This window comes from Pleurodeles waltl, chromosome 1_1, assembly GCF_031143425.1.
Source record: "Pleurodeles waltl isolate 20211129_DDA chromosome 1_1, aPleWal1.hap1.20221129, whole genome shotgun sequence".
Taxonomy (NCBI): Eukaryota; Metazoa; Chordata; class Amphibia; order Caudata; family Salamandridae; genus Pleurodeles; species Pleurodeles waltl.
In genome coordinates this window covers 51,332,347-51,353,570 of record NC_090436.1, presented here as the reverse complement: position 1 = coordinate 51,353,570, position 21,224 = coordinate 51,332,347, and the positions used below count along the sequence as shown (strand labels likewise).

Genomic DNA, 21,224 nt, shown 5'->3' with positions numbered 1-21,224 from the left:
TCCTTACCATCCAAGAGATGCTCCACCAACACATATCTACCCTCAATGTCTACTGAGAGTAGCTGGAAGGGGACCCCCGGACGGATCCTGACTAAAGCTTCCAGTGCAATGCCAGAATATGTGGTACTATAGCACTGACCTCGTCACCCCTTCTGTAAGCGTACCTCCTCTCCTCCGGTCACATGTGTCTCCTGTAGTAAAGCTTTTTGCATCCCCACTTCTACTTAAGTATTGTTGCACAGAGTGTCTCTTCCAGGGAGTGCCCATCCCCTGGACGTTGCATGTTATTAGCTCAGGTTGAGCCATCCATCCAGCGCAGGTGCAGGAGGAACTCATTTAGGGCTATGGCTGTAAGGCTGCGGTCCCCACCTGCAGTGTAGAGCCCTCAAAGGATCAAAGAAAAGAAGGGTCCTTATCACATCACATCTTGTAACTGTGCGGATAATCTGAATTCCCAACTCAGGGCAACTCCGAAAAAGAAGATTCGCCCAAACTAGTAAGATCGTAACCCATAGATAGGGTGCTCCCATGCAAGCCTCCATCCGGACGCCTGCGCTTAGGAGTCCGAGAGAGAGGACTCCGAGGAGGGGGGGGGGATCATTCCCAATGTGGATATGTGGATTGTAATCGTAACCGCTATCGACAACAGTCAGATTGTGAGCCACGGATCCTGGGACCCATGTTAACAACGTAACTATCAGTTCAGTGTGCATGTGGTGCCCTACCCGTCCCCTCCCTCATAGTGTAATACAGTATGAGCACAATAACCTCTCCAGGCTAGGAATCATAATATCTCATTCACCATTTGAGTCGACACATCTGGCAGAAACTGCGAGGACATGCTCTCTTCTGAGTTAATGGAGACAGATTCAGCAGCCTCATTGTCCAGGGAGGTCTCCGGGGACAAATGTCTATCTGCCCACAAAGCGCCAACAGTGTTCAGCACCTGGGATTGTCCTATCTTGGCTTTCTCAGGCGTGGGGTACCCAGAATCGGGGCACCAAGATGTGAGCCTGACACCCGCCTTCCTCTGCTCGAGTCTTTGGCACTGTGGCATTGGTGTTCCGGCAAGGGAGGCTGTTCCACCTAGTCCCAGGTGTCTGTTGGCTCTGTGAAGAAGGTGGTTTTGGTGCCAGTCATTACCTTCAACGTTACTGGAAGGAGAAGTGAATAGTGGAGGCCTGCTTGTGTTTCACTCCAAGAAAGGAGGCTCTATGACACTGCACTAACAGTGTATAATCTAGTAAGAGGCACACTCTATTGTTGGGATGAAGTGAAGATACCGTCTAAGCTGCCGCCAGTAGGATCTCTTTGTCTCTATAGTTCAGTATGCATGCCACCACAGGTCTTGGGGGTGCCACCGGCAGCAAACGCCGTGCAGGCACCCTGTGGGCACTCCCAACTAGGAAATGCACGGATAATAGGGTTGGAGACACCTTTTGTGCTAGCCATTGTTCAAAATAGGATGTAGGGTCTGCACCTTTAGCTTCCTCTGGAAATCCCACAATGTGGATGTTGTTCCGGCGGGATCTCCCTTTCAAGTCCTCGGCTCTAGTCTCGCACTTTCCCACTGTCAATGGCTGTCAATGAGTGTACCTGTTCTGCCAATCTCTTAACTTCTGGGTTGAATGCTGTGATGCTGTGTTCAACGTGCTTGACTCTGCTCACCAGTTTCTGCTGGTCAGCTTGCAGAAGTCCAAGTTCTATGGCTACTGAATCTACCTTCGTGCTTAGCTCCTGTTTGGTAGCCCCAATGGCCCCCAGAATTTGATCCAGCTTGGCCTCTGTGGTGGGAGCTGTAGGAAGCTGTCCTGGGATTTTGGTGGGTACCAAAGGTACTTACACCTTAAACCAGGTACAGGTATCCCCTATTAGTGTAGTGTAGGCAGTGTCTAGAAGCCAGGCTCGCTAGAGGTAGCTGTGGATGAGCAGCCAAGGCTTATCTAGGAAAAATGAAAAGCTCATGCAATACCACTGTAGTCAAATAGCACTTCAAAACTTGAAACACTCAGTGTTACAAAAATAAAAGTACTTTATTATGGTAACACAGAACCAAAAATCCTATAGAGGCAATACTTACTTAGGAGGTACGTAACACACAAGATATATACACTAGCAGTCAGAAATAGGCATAAGAACACATTAGAAAACAGTGTAAAACACAATAGAGAATAATGACCCTATGGGGTGCACAAACCATATACTAAAAAATGGAATGCGAGAGTTGGATCCCCGCCTAGTTAAATGGAGTGTGTAGAGGGGTGCTGGGGGTACCAGGAAAGCACAAGGGTAAGTACCACAACATCCCCCAGCGACCAGGAAAGCAGAAATAAATCACTAGAATTTCCCCAAAACACCCACTAAGAAGAAAAGTAAAGAATTGCAAAACCCAAAGACGACTGCAAGAAACCAACAATGTATTCCTGAAGAGGAAGACCTGTGAAAAGAGGATACCAAGTCCAGAAGACCAGCAGAGTCCAGTGGGGGCAGGAGCCCATACCCACCAAGCTGAGGATACAGAAGTTGGTCGACGGTGAGGAAGGAAAGTCAGCACTCCAGCCTTAGAGTCGGAGTCGAGTTCCTGGAGGATGCAAGTGAGGTCCCACGCTGAAAGGAAGATTGCACTTGGGTTTGCGTGTTCGGATTCCACCAACAAGCCTTGGCACAGTCAAAACCCGCGGTTGGTGGAAAGAGGGACCAGCAAGGCACAGGAGAACTCAACCCAGGAGGGGGAGCCAGAGGGGGCCCTCAGCCTCAGAGGGAGCCCACAGAAGCCCAGGCACCACTCACAGGAGTCCCACAGGATGGGGACACAGAGGTTGCAGATGGAGTCCACACGCAGCACTACGTAAATAAGTCCCACCCCGCAGGAGAGCCACTCAGGGAGCTGTGCGTAGCAGGAAGGAGTCCTGGGGGCTGGAGCTACACAATGTCTGAAGACCACTTGGAAGAAGTGCCAACAAGTCTTGGCAGCTGCAAAAGACGCAGTGTACAGGGGTACTGTCCTGCGTGGGAAGGCAAGGGCTTACATCCACCCAAGTGGGACAGCTGGTAGAGAGGATCAACGCAACTCAGAAGAGGGGATCCACACAGCCGGTCATCATTTGCTGTTGGTGCCTGTGAATGTAGGGGAGTGACTCCTTCACTCCAAGTGAGATTCCTTCTTCTTTCCTGTGCTGACTGAAGACGAGCTGTCCTTGGAGGATACACGACCAGGGAAATGTTGCAGAAGCTGGAAGGAGCCATGTTGCAGGCGAAGACTTCATCGTTGTTGCAGATTGTTGGGTCCTGGAGAGTCCAGATGCAGTTTCTTCGGTCAGAAGTCGAAGTGGAGGTTGCAGAGGAGCCCTGCTGGAATCTTTCAAGCAGAATCTGAGGAACCACCAACAAGAGAGACCCTAAATAGCCCTGAAAGGGGGACTGGTCACCTAGCTGGGTGACTATCAGGAGGGGTCTTTTACGTCACCTGCCTGACCTGGCCACTCAGATGATACCAGAGCTCCATGTCAACCTTGGATTCAAGATGGCAAAACCCTCTGGAGGAGCACTGAGCACCACTCCTGGGGTTGTGATAGACAGGGGAGTGGCTCTAGTTTCGCACTAGAGCAGGAACTGGAGGTCCCTGAACCGGTGTAGACTGGTTTATGCACAGAGGGCACCAAATGTGCCCTTCAAAGCATACCAGTAGCTTGGGGAGGCTACCCCTCCTAAGCCATGTACCACCTATTTCCAAAGGGGGAGGGTGTAACACCCCTCTCCCAAGGAAATCCTTTGTTCTGCCTTCCTGGGTTTGAGCTGCTGAAGCAACAGGAGGACAGAAACCTGTCTGTGAAGTGGCAGCAGCTGGGGCTGCCTGGAAAACCCCAGAAGGCTGCAACAGCAACGCTGGGGATCCTCAAAAGAGGCCCCAGAGTGCATAGATTCATACAACAAATACTTGCAAAGGTACTGGGGTATGATTCCACCATGTTTGATACCAAACATGCTTATTTTCATAGTTACCATTATGGAGCTGGACATAGGTAATGACCTATGTCCAGTACATGCATAAATTGGCGTCCCCGCACTCACGAAGTCCAGGAAGATGGAACTGGAGTTAATGGGGCACCTCTGCTAGTGCAGGGGCGCCCTCACACACAGCTACTTGCACCCGGCCCCCTGGGCTAGGAGGTTCTGCCATAGGGCTGCCTTATAGTGATCTGGATGGAGTGAACTGGCAGTGAAAGGGTGCATGCTCCCTATGGGTGGCATAATATATGCTGCAGCCCATAGTGATCCCCTGGTACCCAATGCCCTGGGTACCATATACTAAGGACTTATATGGGGGCACCAGTGTGCCAAATGTGGGATGAAATACAACGTTTTTTGGGGAGAGAGCATAATCACTGGGGTCCTGGTTAGTAGGATCCCAGTGAACACAGTCAAAAACACTGACATCCATGCCAAGAAAGAGGGTACTTTCCAACAGGTGGCATCTCTGACACAGGGGGGCAGATATCCAACAGCTCAGGGATTGGAGCCCCCTCACTCCCAGACCTCCAGGGTGGGAGTTCCAGTCCTCCCCTCTCACCCATTCCCAGCATCAGTGCCCGGGGACATTGCTTCTCCTACAGAGGCAGCTCCTCCCAGCCAGCGATCTGTGGTTGGCAGGGAGCTGCAGAGCTGTGTTTGCACGCTGCGTGCCACACACCACTCTATGCTTGACAATGGTTGGAACTGATGTCAGTCCCGTGGTATCACCGACACCAGACCCTTCCAGCAGTCTCCCCTCCACTTAAGGGCAGCGTAGGGTCCCCCCACAGGATCAGCGCGTTGCACAGGCCATCAGCTGTGTCGTATTGGAGGAGTCGTAGAAAAGAGTAAACACCCACAAGATGCCCTCTGCCGAGGGGCACTTCAATCACCGACACGGGGGTGGCAGACAGGGATTGATGGGTGGGGCAAGCCGATCAATCAGGAGAGGGGAGAAGAGAAGCCAGCTCCAACCCCAACTCCTGTAAGGATTTCAGTCCGTTGGCTGCATCTGTCACGGAAGCCTCTGTCTCATGGACTGGGCCCCCCACAGCCTCATACCTTCATTTATGGGAGATCAGGGCCTCCGCAGTTGCCGATTATCCTTGCGCCTGTGCGACTCCACACGTGCATGGGTCCTCGGCGGCAGGCGCGCGGGGACAGTGCTTTCCTGCCGTGGAGGTGCCGACCGCTCCCCCCTGATTTTTCTGCTTGAGCTCACACACGCGGCCTGAAACGGATCAGGGGACAGCCCAGGATCTTGGGCCTGCGGTTGGAGTGGTCCTAGATTCCGACCGCCAATTTGCGTGGCTGGCCACGCCCCCCGTATTTACCTTCAGAATTCTTAATGACCAATACTTTATTTGTGCTATATGTCACATCTGAGCTTGTCCTTTTTGCAAGATTGTATTTCAGAAGATTAAGGGCAGAAAAAATTAAAGAAATTATAGTCACAATTGTGTATACTCATTTTGAGAGTGTTTCAAAACCATCAACAATACTTGGTATGTAGTATTTCCTTGTCAGTTTACCTAATTCTTTATGTAGTTTCTCTTTCTGAGCATGCTTGCTATTCTTTTGTAAAAGTATATTGTAGATATACATCATTTATTATGGCATTTGGAAACAGGAATCACTCCATGTCTTCACAAGGTTTGACATGTGTTCTTCACATCGCTTAAACTATCTTTGATATAACTTGCCAATAGTGTACATGGTTACTGTCAGTGGGGAATAAATGCCGTGGTGGGGGTGTGGTGGATTTTTTAATGGACCAGTAACTTTGGGGAGGAACATGTTCATACACACATCAGTATTTATTGATCACAGGGCAATTCCATCGGAATTAAATGCAGTCAAATTAGAAGTTCCATGTTACACTATGTAATTTAATTCAGCATAGTAATGTTTTCTTTCCATTATCAATCTAAGAATTGTGTTAAATTCATTTTTGAATAGGTGGTGTCGTTAGGTCTCTAGTATGCTCCAAGACCATGCATGTTGCTTGTTTACTTGTCTTCTTCAAAACCATTATTTCTCTGAGAATCATGCATGCTCTAAATAGAGATTCTGTACCTTTAATTTAGCAAAATTTTGTACCCCAAGTACTTTTTGTAGGAAGCTGGCTCTGTATATACTATATCAAAATGAGATATAGGCCCTCATTATGACATTGGCGGTAAATCACACTTACCGCCACGCTGACTGCCGCCAACATACCGCCGCGGCGGTGGATATCTGTCCACCATATCATGACACACACACCAATCCGTCTCTATTCAGCCACAGACACAAGTCTGTCACACCAAAGGTCAGTGTTAAACTGGCGGTATCCAAACCCACACCGTTACGCCAACAGAACTACGCCCATCACATTATGACCCACAAATCACCACAGTGGACATTCAATGGCGGTAAACCATTGGTGGTACATACCGCCACGCTCAAAATACACACACACAAACAAAACAACACCACATTGGACAATTCAAACAACACACACATTGACACACATACACACACCACACCCACACTACTATAAAACACAAACCCACATTACCCACAGCCCATTACGACTACAAACAATTGCCACCAGAGAGATACCACGACCACAGACAAGACCAGAGCCACACACCACCATCACCTATACACCACCCACGCACTCAACCACACACACCCCAACACATTACCCAACCTACCCTCACCTACACACCTCAAACAACACCCATGGCACCAGAAAGACATCCCCGTTTCACTGAGGAGGAGCTAAGGGTCATAGTGGAGGAAATCATCAGGGTAGAGCCACAGCTGTTTGGAGCACAGGTGCAGCAGATATCAATAGCTAGGAAGATGGAGCTATGGCGGAGGATCGTGGACAGGGTCAACGGCGTGGGACAGAACCCAAGAACCAGGGATGACATCAGGAAGAGGTGGAACGACCTAGCGGGGAAGGTACGTTCCATTGCAGCAAGACACCAGCTCGCTGTACAGAGGACTGGCGGTGGACCCCCACCTCCTTCCCCACAACTAACAGCATGAGAGGAGCAAGTCTTGGCAATCCTGCATCTTGAGGGCCAGGCCGGAGTAGGAGGAGGACTGGACTCTGGTAAGTCAACTCTCATTTGGGGTGCTGCTATTCCTCAGGACAAAGGCATCATGCACTGACCCAGGATACTTAGCATTGACGTGGGAGATGTACTGGTCTGCCAAGCACACCATCTGTACATTCATAGAGCGGAAACTCTTCCAATTTTTGAACACCTGTTCATTCTGGGGGGGGCGGACAAATGCAATATGTGTTCAATCAATCACTCCAATTGTGTTGGGGATATGTCCCATTGCATAGACCTCGTCCTTCACTGTGGCCAAAGCTTCAACCTGGGGGAAAACAATGTAGCTGCACATGTGTTTTATCAGGGCAGACAACACTCTTGTCAGCACTATTGAGAACATTGGCTGTGATATTCCTGCTGCCAAGCCCACTGTCACTTGGAAAGAACCTGTTGCCAGGAAATGGAACACTGATAGAACTATACCCTTCACATGGGAGGCATGCATCCTAGGACTGTTCCCAAGAAACAAGCAACACAGAGCAGAGGCATGATTCACAGACCTAGGACTAATTGTTGCGAAACGGCTAGTGACCTGAAGGTGGAAGTCACCAGACCCTCCACCGATACAGGCCTGGGGGCGGGAGCGGAGGGCTTAGCACTAAAACGTGAAGAAACCCTAGGGCTACGACAGTTTCCGATCTCCATCTGCTGGGAGGGGTTCTTACTTTAACTATATAACACGGAAGCACACCTGATAGGGGAAGGGCTAGACTCAAGCGAAATAGTATCCACGAATTAGAAGATCACACCATATAGGGGGGTAGAACGCACAGCACTACTGAGCAGGCTATGACATTGAGAAGCGAGAAAAACATACGCAACGATTTTGACAAAGGACCCCCCCCCCGCCTGCAAACTGATTTGTCACAATTGATCCCCAACCCGGCACGAGAACAGCGAAATTTAAAATAATCACACAGGTGTTGACCTCGGCAAATGTTATTGTTATAGATGTTTTTCTCTCCTTTTATTTTTTTTCACTTTAAGGTTAATGTACATAAAAATCATATTATCTGCTCCCCCTATTTTTCTCAACCAAACGTAACAATTTGACATTTGTGACAGAAACAATGTTATCCTAACAAGAACCGCAATTGTGATGAACAACTGAACAATTGCAGTAACATAATGTAGCGTATGTCGTATAGCTGCGACGCCACTGTATTAAACATTATGTAACAATGTGAACATCATGTGCTAAAATATACTGTAATGAAACAAATGCCAATTATGACAAGATGTAAAATGTAAGCAAAAAAACCAATAATAAACAGATTTATGAAAAAAAAAATGGAACACTGATAGAACTTGCACAAGAGAGGGGATCCCAGTGGGGTGACGGTTAGCAGAAATCTGGTCAGGCTCCAATTGGGCACACAGCTGTGTGATTGTGGCCCTGTCCAGTCTATAGGTGAGGATAATGTGCCTGTCCTCCATTGTAGCCAAGCCCACAAGGGGTCCATACACAGGGGTATGTCTCCATCTCCTATTCATCCACAGTGGTAGGAATCTATGGGGTAAAAGAGTGAGGAGCCGGTCACAAACTGAACAATGGAGCCACAACAGAACTTTTAGCTTGTAAAGGGTCAGTGTGATTTGTCCAGTATGTCCTAATTTCACCAGTGACGCAGCAATTTTCCAGGGCCTGCCTTCACCCCCATGAAATGGCGTCTGCCTGTCCTGTGCGGAGGGACAGGTGGAAGTGAGGTAATTCCGCTGACGTTGTGCACCGTTGCGGGAGGCGGTCTGGAACCGCCGTGCAACTCCTAATTGGTTATAATTGGGCCCTATGGGTTACAGTGGGCAATGGTGATCCACGCCGGCGGTGACAGTATGCACTGCCCCGGACATGACTGCAATTTTCTATCTGATTCTTCACTTCTTACCTGATCTTCCACAGGAGAGGACCTACACTGCATGTGCTGCTGTGACCTGTGTCTGGAACCTACCATGGCCCTTGTGACAGGGGAAAGGGCGTCAGCCTTCACTTCGGAGGAGTTGGAGAGACTGGTGGATGGGGTCCTACTCCAGTATGGACTGCTGTATGGGCCTCCAGACCAACAGGTGAGTACACTGTTAGTACGATGCATGTGGCATGAATGCATGGTGTTGTGTGTATGAAGGCCTCGTGTAAGGGGGGTAGGTGGATGTCCTTTTGGTGGCGTATAGGTTGTATGCTGGGACATGTGTGTGCCAATGGTGATGGAAAAGGGTATGGTGGGCCATATGTGTAACAGGCTGGACTCGTTGTCTAATGGTATTTTCCTGTGTGTATTGTCTCTGCAGGTCAGCGCTCATCAAAAGAAGGGTATATGGCGTGCCATCGCCAAGGAGGTGTGGACCCTGGGGTTCAATGGCAGGCGGAGCACCCACTGTCGCAAACGGTGGGAGGACCTGAGACGCTGGGCACAGAAGATGGCGGAGGCCCAGCTGGGGTTGGCCTCCCAACGAGAAAGGGGTGCATGTCGAACCCTGACCCCCCTGATGGCCCGAATACTGGCAGTGGCCTATCCAGAGCTGGATGGGCGCTTGAGGGCATCACAGCAGCCACATGTGGGTGAGTACAGTGCCCATCGTCACAACTTACGCATGGTAGGGTGGTATCCGGGTGGGCGATGTGTGTCAGTGGGTGCCCCTAGGCCAGGCCTGACATTGCAGCGTAGGTCCCCTGGTTGCTAGGGTTCTGAAGGTAAAATCTTGCTACCTAGCTCTTAGGCATCCACAACTGGCCAGGGCTGCGTGGGTTCCATGTGTGCTGCATTTGTCGGTGTGTGCCTCTCCCCATGCTGTTCCCTGTGTGTGAGGGTGCTGTGTACACCAACGGTGGTATTGGTGCAGCCATTGACCCAGTGTATCCTTTGTCTCTTCTCCCCCGTTTTTGTTTTGTCATTCTGTCCTTATGTGCATTAGCATCATCTGGCGGAGGAGCAGAGGCACCAGCAACGGAGAGAGCTGCATCTCACAGGACCCAGGAGGCAGAGTCCACTGATGCTGAGGGCACCAGTGGGACGGAGGGTGAGGGGAGCACCAAGGCGGAAACTGGAGGGGACAGTTCTGACACAGATACCTCCTCCGATGGAAGCTCACTGGTGGTGAGGGACACTTCTGTGACCACCCCAGCTACAGGTACAGCTGCCACCCCCGTACCAGCACCGCCCTCCCAGCAGCCCCTCATCGAGTTGCCTGTGCCCACTCACCCAGGAAGGTGGCCGTCTCCTTCGCCCCAGGCACCTCAGGCCCTTCCCCAGTTAGCCCTGCTGCTCTGAGTGAGAAGGCTATTGACCTCCTGAGATCCATCTCTGTAGGGCAGTCAACCATTGTGAATGCCATCCAGGGGCTGGCAGTCCAGATGCAACAATCTAATGCATTCCTGGAGGGCATTCACACTGGATTGGCGGCCCAACAGAGATCGATCCAGGCTCTGGCCTCCTCTCTGATGGCCTATCTGAGCAAAAAAAGGGTCCCTGAAGCTAATGTGGTAGCTCTCCCAGGGAAATGAAAGCTGCAGCTGAAATAGAAATAGGATCTACCCTAAAATAACACTTTGTATATAAATATATTACAAAGAATCACAATTCAACAATATTTACCTGATAATGTATGTCAACAATTATTTAATGGCTATAGGTCCAATCCAAAGTTATAGTGAAATCATAACCTTTATAACAATAAATTTCATTACATAAAAACATACAATAATTTAATTACATTTTATTAAATCCTTCCTGATGGCAGCCATTGTCCCTGTTTCTACCTTCCCCACTCCAACTTCCACTGTCCAGTCCCATTCTCTTCAACCCCAAACCATCCCAAACACACAGGCAGACGAGCATGCACACAAGACAACACACACGAGTGGTACAGGCAAACACAAGCACCACACTCCACCACCTCCCACCCAGTTCCGTCCACAATCACACCTGCATGCACTACATCATCATCCACTACCAGCATCATCACCACACCAAGCAGAACACACACCTCACTGGCAGACACCTCCACAACAGCCATGCACACGTCCCCTGTGTCCTCTCCCACTGTGTCTGTCCCCCCTCCTAAAGAACACAAACGCAAGCACTCAAACACCCAACAGCCATCCACCTCACAACAGCATACAGCCCATGCACCTGCACCCAAAAGCAGCAGACACCTCCAACAACCACTCCCTCTTCCTCCAGTCCCATTCCTTCTCCCTCTTCCCACCCCAATGTCCCTAAAGAGCTTTTCCTTTCAACCATTGACCTCTTCCCTACCCCTCCCCCCCGTCCTGCACTTCTGGGCAGGGTAGGAAGAACCCAGCCAAGCACCTCAGCCACACAGTCCATGGGCCCAGTCGTCACCACACCCCCTTGTGGTGGAAAGGGATCCAGGCCACTTGTCCTGAGGGTGAAGGAGCCTGCACCAGGCAGTCTCAAGGGAACGGAGCCTGCCCCAGCTGCCAGAAAGACCAAGGAGCCTGCCGCAGCTGCCAGGAAGACCAAGGAGCCTGCCCCAGCAGACAAAAAGGGAAAGGAGCCTGCCCCAGCTGCCAGGAAGACCAAGGAGCCTGCACCAGCAGGAAAGAAGGGAAAGGAGCCTGCCCCAGCTGCCAGTAAGACCAAGGAGCCTGCACCAACAGGTAGGAAGACCAAGGGGCCTGGGGCAGGAACTGAGACGGAGCCCCCACCACCAACCATGGTTGAGCATCCGTCCAAGGTTGCAGAGGATGTGCAGGAGCCTCCCCCTCACCAGCAGCACCACCACTACTGCGCAGCCATCCAAGGTTGCAGGGGATGGGAAGGAGCCTCCCCCTACCAGCAGCGCCAGTACCACTGTGCAGCCGTCACTCCTGGCGGATGGTATGTAATGTTGCCTCCATGGGCTGCCATGCGACCTGCCCTCTCAAAGCCAGTGGGTATGACACCCAGCTGAGAGACTGTGACCTTGCACTCCCCAGGATCAAACACATGGCACGTTGCCACCTCCAGAACCAGTGGGTATGACACCCACCTTAGAGACTGTGGCCCATCACTCGCCAGGATCAAGCACAGGGCACGTTGCCCCCTCCAGAACCAGTGGGTATGATACCCACATGCCCATCACTCCCCAGGATCAAGCACAGGGCATGTTGTCCCCTCCAGAACTAGTGTGGGAGACACCCACTTGAGAGACTGTGGCCCATCACTCACCAGGATCGAGCACAGGGCATGTTGCCCCCTCCAGAACCAGTGGGTATGACACCCACATGCCCATCACTCCCCAGGATCAAGCACAGGGCACGTTGCCCCCTCCAGAACCAGAGGTCTTGTTCCATTAACTGGCTGAGGTGCCCCCCACCGTCCCCCTGAGGTGCCTGCCTATTTACCAACTGATGCCCCTGCAGTGTTCTCTCCGTGTTGAAGCAGGTGACATGTGTGGCCTTGGACTTTGGCATGTGGACTACGCAAATAGTGGACTGGGCTGTGTCCCTTTTTCTGTACATATGTATATATCTATTATCTTGCCTAACTTATTTTTCATGCTGTGTTGATCTCATTACATTCACTTTTGCGAAATTGTTTTGTCCTCGCATTATTCATCTGAGTTACGGGGTAAAATTGTTTTTGTAATGCAGCTGGTTGTGTGTATGGTGTTGCGGCATGGGGTGTGTGTTGTGCATATGTGTGTCACTCTCTTTTTCCTCCCACCCTCCTTTGTGTGCTAGGTGGCTCTACTCACCATCGTTGTCTTCGCCGGTGTTGGTGTTCGTGGTGGAGCAGAAACTAGAAGATCATGGGGAAGACATGCAGTTCAGGTTCCATGGCGGCGTGGTTCTTCCCTGTGTCTCCATTGGTGAGTCCTTTCCCTTCTGAGCTCCATTTCTGCCAGGCTTTTGATGTAGTTGGTACCGCCCCGGAAAAGGGGGCGGTTTGCAGGGTCATAATATGGTGGGTAGAACACTGCTGTAGGCGGCTCCCACCGTGGTGGCTGTTGTTTCCACTATGGCGGTCGGTGTGGTACATTGGCTGTCTTTTGGAGATCTTTCCGCCATGGTCATAATTTGGCGGTAATTACTGCCAGCCTGTTGATGGTATTACCACCACTGTATCACCAACCGCCAGGGTCATAATGAGGGCCACAGTGTTCTCGCCATTTGTGTTATAGCGGCAGAGAAGCTGGGGGTATCAGTGGCCGTCATGGCCCCAAGTTCTATCAGGAACCCTCATCCTGGGGTTGGTGACACTGGGCCAAGATCAACCCAGATCATCTGCGGTTTGGGGGGTCACTCTTGGAGCCTCATCAGAGTGATGGGAGTCCGAGTCTGTGGAAGGTGTATGGCGGTCTGAGTCCCCTCCGCTAGCGCTGCCAGTCGGGTCTACATTCCGTAGTGATGCCACTGCCTTTAGGGCTGCCTTTCTGTCCTGTGCATTCTGTGCTGGGGTTGGTCCAGTTCTCGTCGGGACCTATTTCGTTGTCTCCTCATTCTCCTGCGTCCACGCTGTGTTGCCATTCCCATTTTGGTGTGGTAATCCCCAACAGCTTTATGTGATTCCAACCACTCCCATGCTTCCTCGGGGGTTTGGAAGAAGGTGATGCACCCCTCTATGATCACTCGCAGCCTGGCTGGGAACAGGAGTGAGTACTTGCAAGGAAATGCCTCTTTGGCATGGTTACCCCCAGACTTTTTGCCTTTGCTGATGCTAAGTTTTGATTGAAGGTATGCTGGGACCCTGCTACCCAGGCCACTGCACCAGTGTTCTTTCCCTAAACTGTACCTTTGCTTTCACAATTGGCATAGCCCTGGCACTCAGATAAGTCCCTTGTAACTGGTACCCCTTGTACCAAGGGCCCTGATGCCAGGAAAGGTCTCTAAGGGCTGCAGCATGTCTTATGCCACCCTGGGGACCCCCCACTCAGCACATGCACACTGCCTCACTGCTTGTGTGTGCTGGTGGAGAGAAAAAGATTAAGGCCCTCATTTCAACCTTGGCAGTCGGACGAGGCCAACCACCAAGGCTGAACCACCAGTCGGTCGCCCATGCGGCCGGAAACCCGCCGGCCACATTTGGACCTCCACACCGGCCCAGCGGGGATGTCGGCCGTAACATTGCAGCCGGCTCCTAATGGCAGCAATGTGGCGGTGCGGCGGGTTCAGCAGCACCCGTCGCGCTTTTCACTGTCTGTCAGGCAGACAGTGAAAATCGCAATGGGGCTGTGCCTGGGGGCCCCCCCACTGCCCATGCCAAGTGCATGGGCAGTGCAGGGGCCCCCAGGGGCCCGCGACTCCCCTTACCGCCAGCCTTTCCATGGCGGTGTCTACCACCATGGATAGGCTGGCGGTAAGGGGAGTCAAAATCTCCAGGTCAGTGCTGGAGTCCCGGCGGTGTGATCGCAGCGGTACCGCCGCGGTCATGATATGGCAATTCGTACCGCCAGCATGTTGGCGGTACGAACGGCACTTTAACCCTGGTGGTCGGTGACCGCCAGGGTTGTAATAAGGCCCTAAGTCGACATGACACTCTCCTCAGAGTGCCATGCCAACCTCACAATGCTTGTGGCATAGGTAAGTCACCCCTCTGGCAGGCCTTAAATCCCTAAGGCAGGGTGCACTATACCACAGGTGAGGGCATATGTGCATGAGCACTATGCCCCTACAGTGTCTAAGCAAACCCTTAGACATTGTAAGTGCAGGGTAGCCTAAGAGTATATGGTCTGGGAGCTTGTCAAACATGAACTCCGCAGTTCCATAATGGCTACACTGAAATCTGGGAAGTTTGGTATCAAACTTCTCAGCACAATAAATGCACACTGATGCCGGTGTGCAATTTATTGTAACATGCACCCAGAGGGAATCTTAGAGATGCCCCCTGAATACCAATACGACTTCTAGTGTGGGGCTGACCAGTTTCTGCCAGCCTGCCACACACCAGACAAGTTGCTGGCCACATGGGGACAGTGCCTTTGTCACTCTGTGGCCAGGAACAAAGCCTGCACTGGGTGGAGGTGCTTCACACCTCCCCCTGCAGGACCTGTAACACCTGGCGGTGAGCCTCAAAGGCTCACCCCCTTTGTTACAGCGCCCCAGGGAATCCCAGCTAGTGGAGATGCCCACCCCTCCGGCCACTACCCCCACTTTTGGCGGCAAGGCTGGAGGAGATAATTAGGAAAACAACCCCTAAGGTGCCCTGAGCTGAGGTGACCCCTGCCTTTAGAAATCCTCCATCTTAGTTTTGGAGGATTCCCCCAATAGGATTAGGGATGTGCCCCCCTCCCCTCAGGGAGGAGGCACAAAGAGGGTGTAGGCACCCTCCAGGACAGGACTTGTAAGTGTCTTACTTACCTCACAAACTAACCATTACTTACCTCCCCCAGGAACTGTTAAGTTTTGCACTGTGTCCACTTTTAAAATAGCTTATTGCCATTTTAACAAAGACTGTATATGATATTGCTTTAATTCAAAGTTCCTAACTTACCTGTGTGGAGTACCATGCATTTTATGTACTTACTTCAAACTTGAATTTGTGGTTCTTAAAATAAACTAAGAAAATATTTTTTTCTATATAAAAACCTATTGGCCTGGAGTTAGTCTTTGAGTGTGTGTTCCCCATTTATTGCCTATGTGTGTACAACAAATGCTTAACACTACCCTCTGATAAGTTACTGCTCGACCACACTACCACAAAATAGAGCATTAGAATTATCTAATTTTGCCACTATCTTACCTCTAAGGGGAACCCTTGGACTCTGTGCACACTATTTCTTACTTTAAAATAGTATATACAGATCCAACTTCCTACAGTACTGAATGCCCTTGTCTCGCTGCACCCCCTTTACCGCTGCATAGGAGGCCTGCATGGTCTGTACCTCTGCCGTGAAGTCTGGGAAGAGGGTTACTGTCCCATTTCCCACTCTGTAGGGCCCGACTTCTCTGGCTCATTGCAGCAGTATGTCTCTGTCCCTGTAATGCAATAGCTTAGCCACTACTGCTCGTGGGGGTCGGCCTGGGGCAAGTGGTCTTGACGGCACCCGATGTGCTCTCTCCAATGCAAAAAAGGGGGAGAGTTGTTCCAGGGCTACCTCTGCCCTCAGCCATCTCTCCTGGAAGGCCTCCATGTCAGCGCCCTCGGCGCCTTCCGGAAGACCGATAACTCGCAAGTTGTTCCTCCGATTCCGACCTTCAGCATCTTCGGCCCATCGAACCAGTCATTGGATACGTTCGGTCAGCTGTAAGACGGTGGCTTTAATCTCCTGGTGCGCTGGGGTTAAGTCCGTGAGCGTGGTTTCAGTGCGTTGGACTCTGTCTGCTAGCTTCTGGTGGTGTGCTCTCAACAGGCCCAGTTCTGCGGATACCTGGCCTATTTCCAGCTGAAGCGTTGTTTTTGATTCTTCTATGGCTCCCAGGATCTTGTCTAGTGTGGCCTGCAAGGAGTTCGGGACAGGGTTCGCCATGTCCGTTTGGGCCATTTTGCTTACTCGGCGCCGCCCCTGTGACTTAGCTCTGTTCCGGTTATTAGTAGTCATTCGGTACGGCAAGTGATACCGTCAAGAGGGGTCTGGTGGGAACCCCTGTGACCTTGTTTAGAGTCACTTTCCTCCCCCCAAGGCGGACCTGTCCAACAGGGGGGTTCAGTGTCATGGGGTGTACTGTCAGTGCAGGTGCCCTTCTCCAATGTTCTGCTCGCTCCCCTCCGAGATGTCATCCAAGAGTGCAGACGGCAGACGTGGCCTGTTGCCACCAATGTTAGCAGCCCTGCCTATTGCCCCTAGGGGAAACGCTGCATGTCTCCCAGCAAGACGTGACAGTGTTGTGGATCTATCAGGGCCTGGGTCTGTGGGATCTCCAGATGGGCCCTATCTTATCCTAGGGGTCCTGTGTAAAGGTCATGCTGTACTCATGGTGGTTGTCTCTGAGTCTTCCATACTGTGCCACCTCAGCGCGCCTGACTGACCAACGCCCCAGAGGCATCCCCCTCAATGCTTTCACTGTGTGCTGCAGGTGCAGGATGGTCCTGCCTGACCTCTCCCCCGATATGCCCTGCCCTTCTCGGGCCTCTCATCGTCTCTTGTAGGCATCGGTGAGGGAGCAGTCTCTATCCCTCGATGTGTTGCCGTGAGGCCCTGGGGCTCCCAAGGCTGCCCTGTTGCGTGGCTGCCTCGGCCCAGTCACTCCTTTTCAGGCACACGCTAGCCCGCAAGCACTGCCTCACCAGACGTGGCCGATGCTCTCATCCGCCTGGCTGTACGCACCTTTGCTTGTCACCGGGGGCCCCTCCAGTGTTCCCCCTCTCCTCTCCTGCAGCCGGTGACAGTTTCCGACCCCGATGGGGCAATACAAAGAGGATATCTGTCGGGCCTGAGCGGAGCGGAGCATTCACGCGGCCGCCATGTTTGCTGGTCAGGCCACATCCCCCCATATTGAGTTAAGGACAATACACCAGTGCACATAAACCCACCATCAGAGTAAAGGTAAGAACATTAGCAAGGACCTGAGGACTAGATAAAGCAGGGGGGGGAATAGGAATGATCAACAGAGTAACAAGTCCCTTTGTGGTGCCTATGAACAGAGAAGGGTGGCCTGTTCTATAAAGTCCATATTTTCAAACAAAGAAATCTTCCATGCTTACCAGATGAGCGTCACAGGGTGCATACACTCTGATTTGAACTATCCAAAATAGAAATATAACTTTATAGAATTCTTTATTCACCAGAAATTAAAGAATACCAATAATTCCTGTATAGCAGTAAGACAAGATATAGGGCCAGATGTACTAAAATGCAATTTTGCATTTCCTAAATATCGACTTCATAAAAATTACTATTTAGGAAATGCAAAATGCTATGTACCAAGATACCGATTTGTGTATAGTGATTCCGACAAAGTAGAAATCAGTATTAGGAAGTTGCACATAAGAAATCCCATGCCATTTGTGACAATGGGCCTGTTTTGTATTTCCCAAATAGTGATTTTCTAATAGGAAATTGCTATCTGGGAAATGCAAAGCCAAGAATGGACATGGGAAAAAGGCCCACTGAAATGCACCTCAAAAATAGTGGTGCACATGCAGAGCACACAGATGCACAAGGGTCATTGTGTGTGCTCTATTGCAATTTAAAAAAAGCATTTTGGGGTGCTTTTTTTAAATTCCTCATGGTTACCATCAACTTGAAGTCGATGGCAATTGGATTTTATAAATGCCCAATTCTCATTTAGGAAATGCTTTGTACATCTGAAAAGGAATAGCAAATAGGTAATCCCTATTTGCGATTTCCTATTCAGAGGATAACAAATTGTGATTTCCTAAAGGGCTTTGTACATCAGAAAAGCCCATTTTGCATTTCTTAACGGAGCGAAATAGCAATTCGGGCAGTTAAGAAATACAAACTGGCTTTGTACATGTGGCCCATAGTTCATATTTCTCTATGTTACAGTGTCTGGTAATGCAAAAAGTGCCCTTAGAGTTGTGAATACTGTTACACTGAAGCCTCCTGTAACCTCCAGGTGAGCTGGTTCTGATGGAAACTACTTTATGCTGTTGTTCTTCACAAGTTGTCCGTCTACGAACATTAAGGTGAATACTTTACAGGACCTCACCTTCTGCATCTAAGGTTCGAGATACTGTTGGTATTACTATCGTCCGTGTCTTTGAGGGATCTAGGAGTGAAAATAAGAAGAGGAGACTGGTTCAATTGAAGGATTATGGGTCAGGAAACATTCTTCAAAAGGCAGGCAGACATAATGCTGGTGCAGAAGGTACAGAGGCCAGTACATAGCAATAGCATCATTCATCAAAAGCAGAATCAGTTTTACATCCAACCTGACTGGTGCATTATGGAAGCCAGTCATCATATGCGTCACAGCCCTAATCTAGATTAGCGCTCAAACATTACTGTAAACGATTGCTATACTGGTCTGTCAGTGTTTGTTCGCTGCTTGCTAGGAAGAATTAAAACTGGAAAATTGTAAGGATGCCCTGGTCTCAAAGGATAGCTCACCTCATAGGACACTGAACATCTCGCCATTTGCAATATTGTCTTCTAAATATGCTTTTGTTTATTTATATTTATGTAGCTAGATTACGTTTTGTTCTTAGTTCTATCTCTCAGGAGTTTTGTATGATATTTTAAATGCTTGCTCCATATGATCCCTCAAGAGATCAGTTTTAGGAGATGTCTAAATTTGATGAGGTTTGGATCCAGTCAAATTTAGAAAGTGATTGCCTGGTTGTAACATATTTTGGACTTCCCTAACTGCATTGTGGGCAATTTTGCTTTTATGTGGTTGAATCGTTCAAACATATTTGTTTCAGCCCTATCGATTATATTTGCAGTGCAAGAACAAATCAAATAATACATTTTCACATTCAGCAAATAGGACAGGCATAATTCAACAACAGCAGAACTCAAATGTGTATGGTAAAATGTCTCATCGGAGCTGCATGATGCAGGAAGAAGCACACCAGATCTAGTTATTCGTTGAATAAACCACAACTTGGACATAAATCGCCCAAATGGCGTGGGAAAGGGAAAGCCGTTGCCATGCTCAGAAGTGAAGCACTGCTCTATGGAAGGAGTGGAATAGGACTGTACAGAATGAGTAATTCAAAAGAAAGTTTAGTTCCCTCTAATTACATATATCATCTACATAATGTCCTAAGTGTATGATGTAATTCTGGCTATTTTCATGAATGATAAACCACCGGGTATCCAATGTGGATTAAGATTATTTCTATCATTTTACTACAGCCAAACATTTCACAGACTAGAAAATTTGTCTGACTGTATAATATTTTTAGACCTGGCCTGGAGATAGCTTTAGCTGTTTTGCTAGAGTATTGCTTTTTCAAACAATTATTATAAAATATATATACAGAGGCCTTTGGTCAGCAGGGGTTATCCAATGATCTCTTGAATCGCCATTCACATTTTGCTTCCACCCACCACATCATACAGCATGGATCTACTCACTTTACCACTTGATTATCTCCACTTTTAGAATCTAAGTGGGAGATTCTCAAACATTTTGCACTGGGTTAACTTCACAAAACAGACGCTAACCAGAACAAAATGTTTTCAAAATGATTCACCTTCCAGCGCAGGACTTGTTTTGCGCTGGAAAGTACCCAAAAGTGACTCAAAGCAACGGGAAATGCTTTGCGTCAAGGGGGCATTGCATGGGTCGAACATGGGCGTTCCCATGCACCCACCCATGCTTTTTGATTCTAAACCCTATTCACAAACATTAGTAGACAGGGTTTAGCACCAACAATTAATGCCGCTGTAATGCTTTCATTTCTCTGTGCTTTTCCAACTTTGCATATGTGCTGCACTGTACAGCACACACACAAAGTAGGAAAAGGTTTTTCACTTGTCTAGGCATAGTATTTTGTACAGGAAGGATACCTTCCAGTACAAAACCTATGCTAGACTTACGCACACACCCTCGCACTCTGGCTAAGGTGTGTGCGTGGCACATGGCAGCTGAAATTAGTGCCGGTGGTAGGCAGAGGGGAGGAGAGAGCCATACCTATGTGAATATGGCACTCTCCTGCTCCCTCCTTGTCATGCAACACAGCACAGCATTGTTGGCTGCTGCGCTGTGTTCCGTGACACCTTTCAGAATCTTGGCCTAAGACTGTGTACTTTATCAGGCCAGCCTAAATATGCTGTGAATCCTTTCAGATCTGCAACCCTGCTGACTGCTTAAAAGATGAAAGAATATCAGTATATTGAAAGAGACTATTGCCTATGAAAGAATCTAGCAGCACACTCTTAGCATGAGGTGCTGGAGCATGGCACCCAAGATAAACTCTATCTACTACATCATCTACAAAGCCATCACGACCAGCACCCTTGCCTACCTAGATGACAGCTCGCCACCTCTAGTGGCTCTTGACAAATCCTCAACCACCACACCTTCAGGCTGACGCAAGGAAGGGCAAAACAGTGAAGTGACCCTACATCATAAATCCTTTACAGGGGAGGTCTGCGATCAATGCGGTGTTATAGCCCCATTGTTTAGCCTAGAAGATGGCCTCTGATCCTGTGCCTCCAACAGTCTCTTTTGACATATCATTTATTATAGTCATATACTATTTTTCTTCCTTTTCTAGCATTTCTTAGGGCAGGTTGTCATACTGAATA

At 49.6% G+C, this 21,224-nt stretch overlaps 1 protein-coding gene across 5 annotated transcripts in view; it reads right to left on the bottom strand.

Annotated features, from left to right (window-relative positions):
* The window catches only part of LOC138261305 (polymeric immunoglobulin receptor-like), a 278,961-nt gene that overhangs the window by 25,130 nt on the left and 232,607 nt on the right, over window positions 1–21,224 (bottom strand). For 4 of the 5 annotated variants that reach the window (XM_069210425.1, XM_069210511.1, XM_069210345.1 and 1 more), the window contains one exon: window positions 18,676–18,735. The exons of the other annotated variant lie outside the window; for it this stretch is intronic. In XM_069210425.1, the coding sequence (XP_069066526.1) occupies window positions 18,676–18,735 (60 nt within the window). The remainder of the gene's footprint in view (window positions 1–18,675; window positions 18,736–21,224) is intronic. 5 annotated transcript variants of the gene reach the window in all.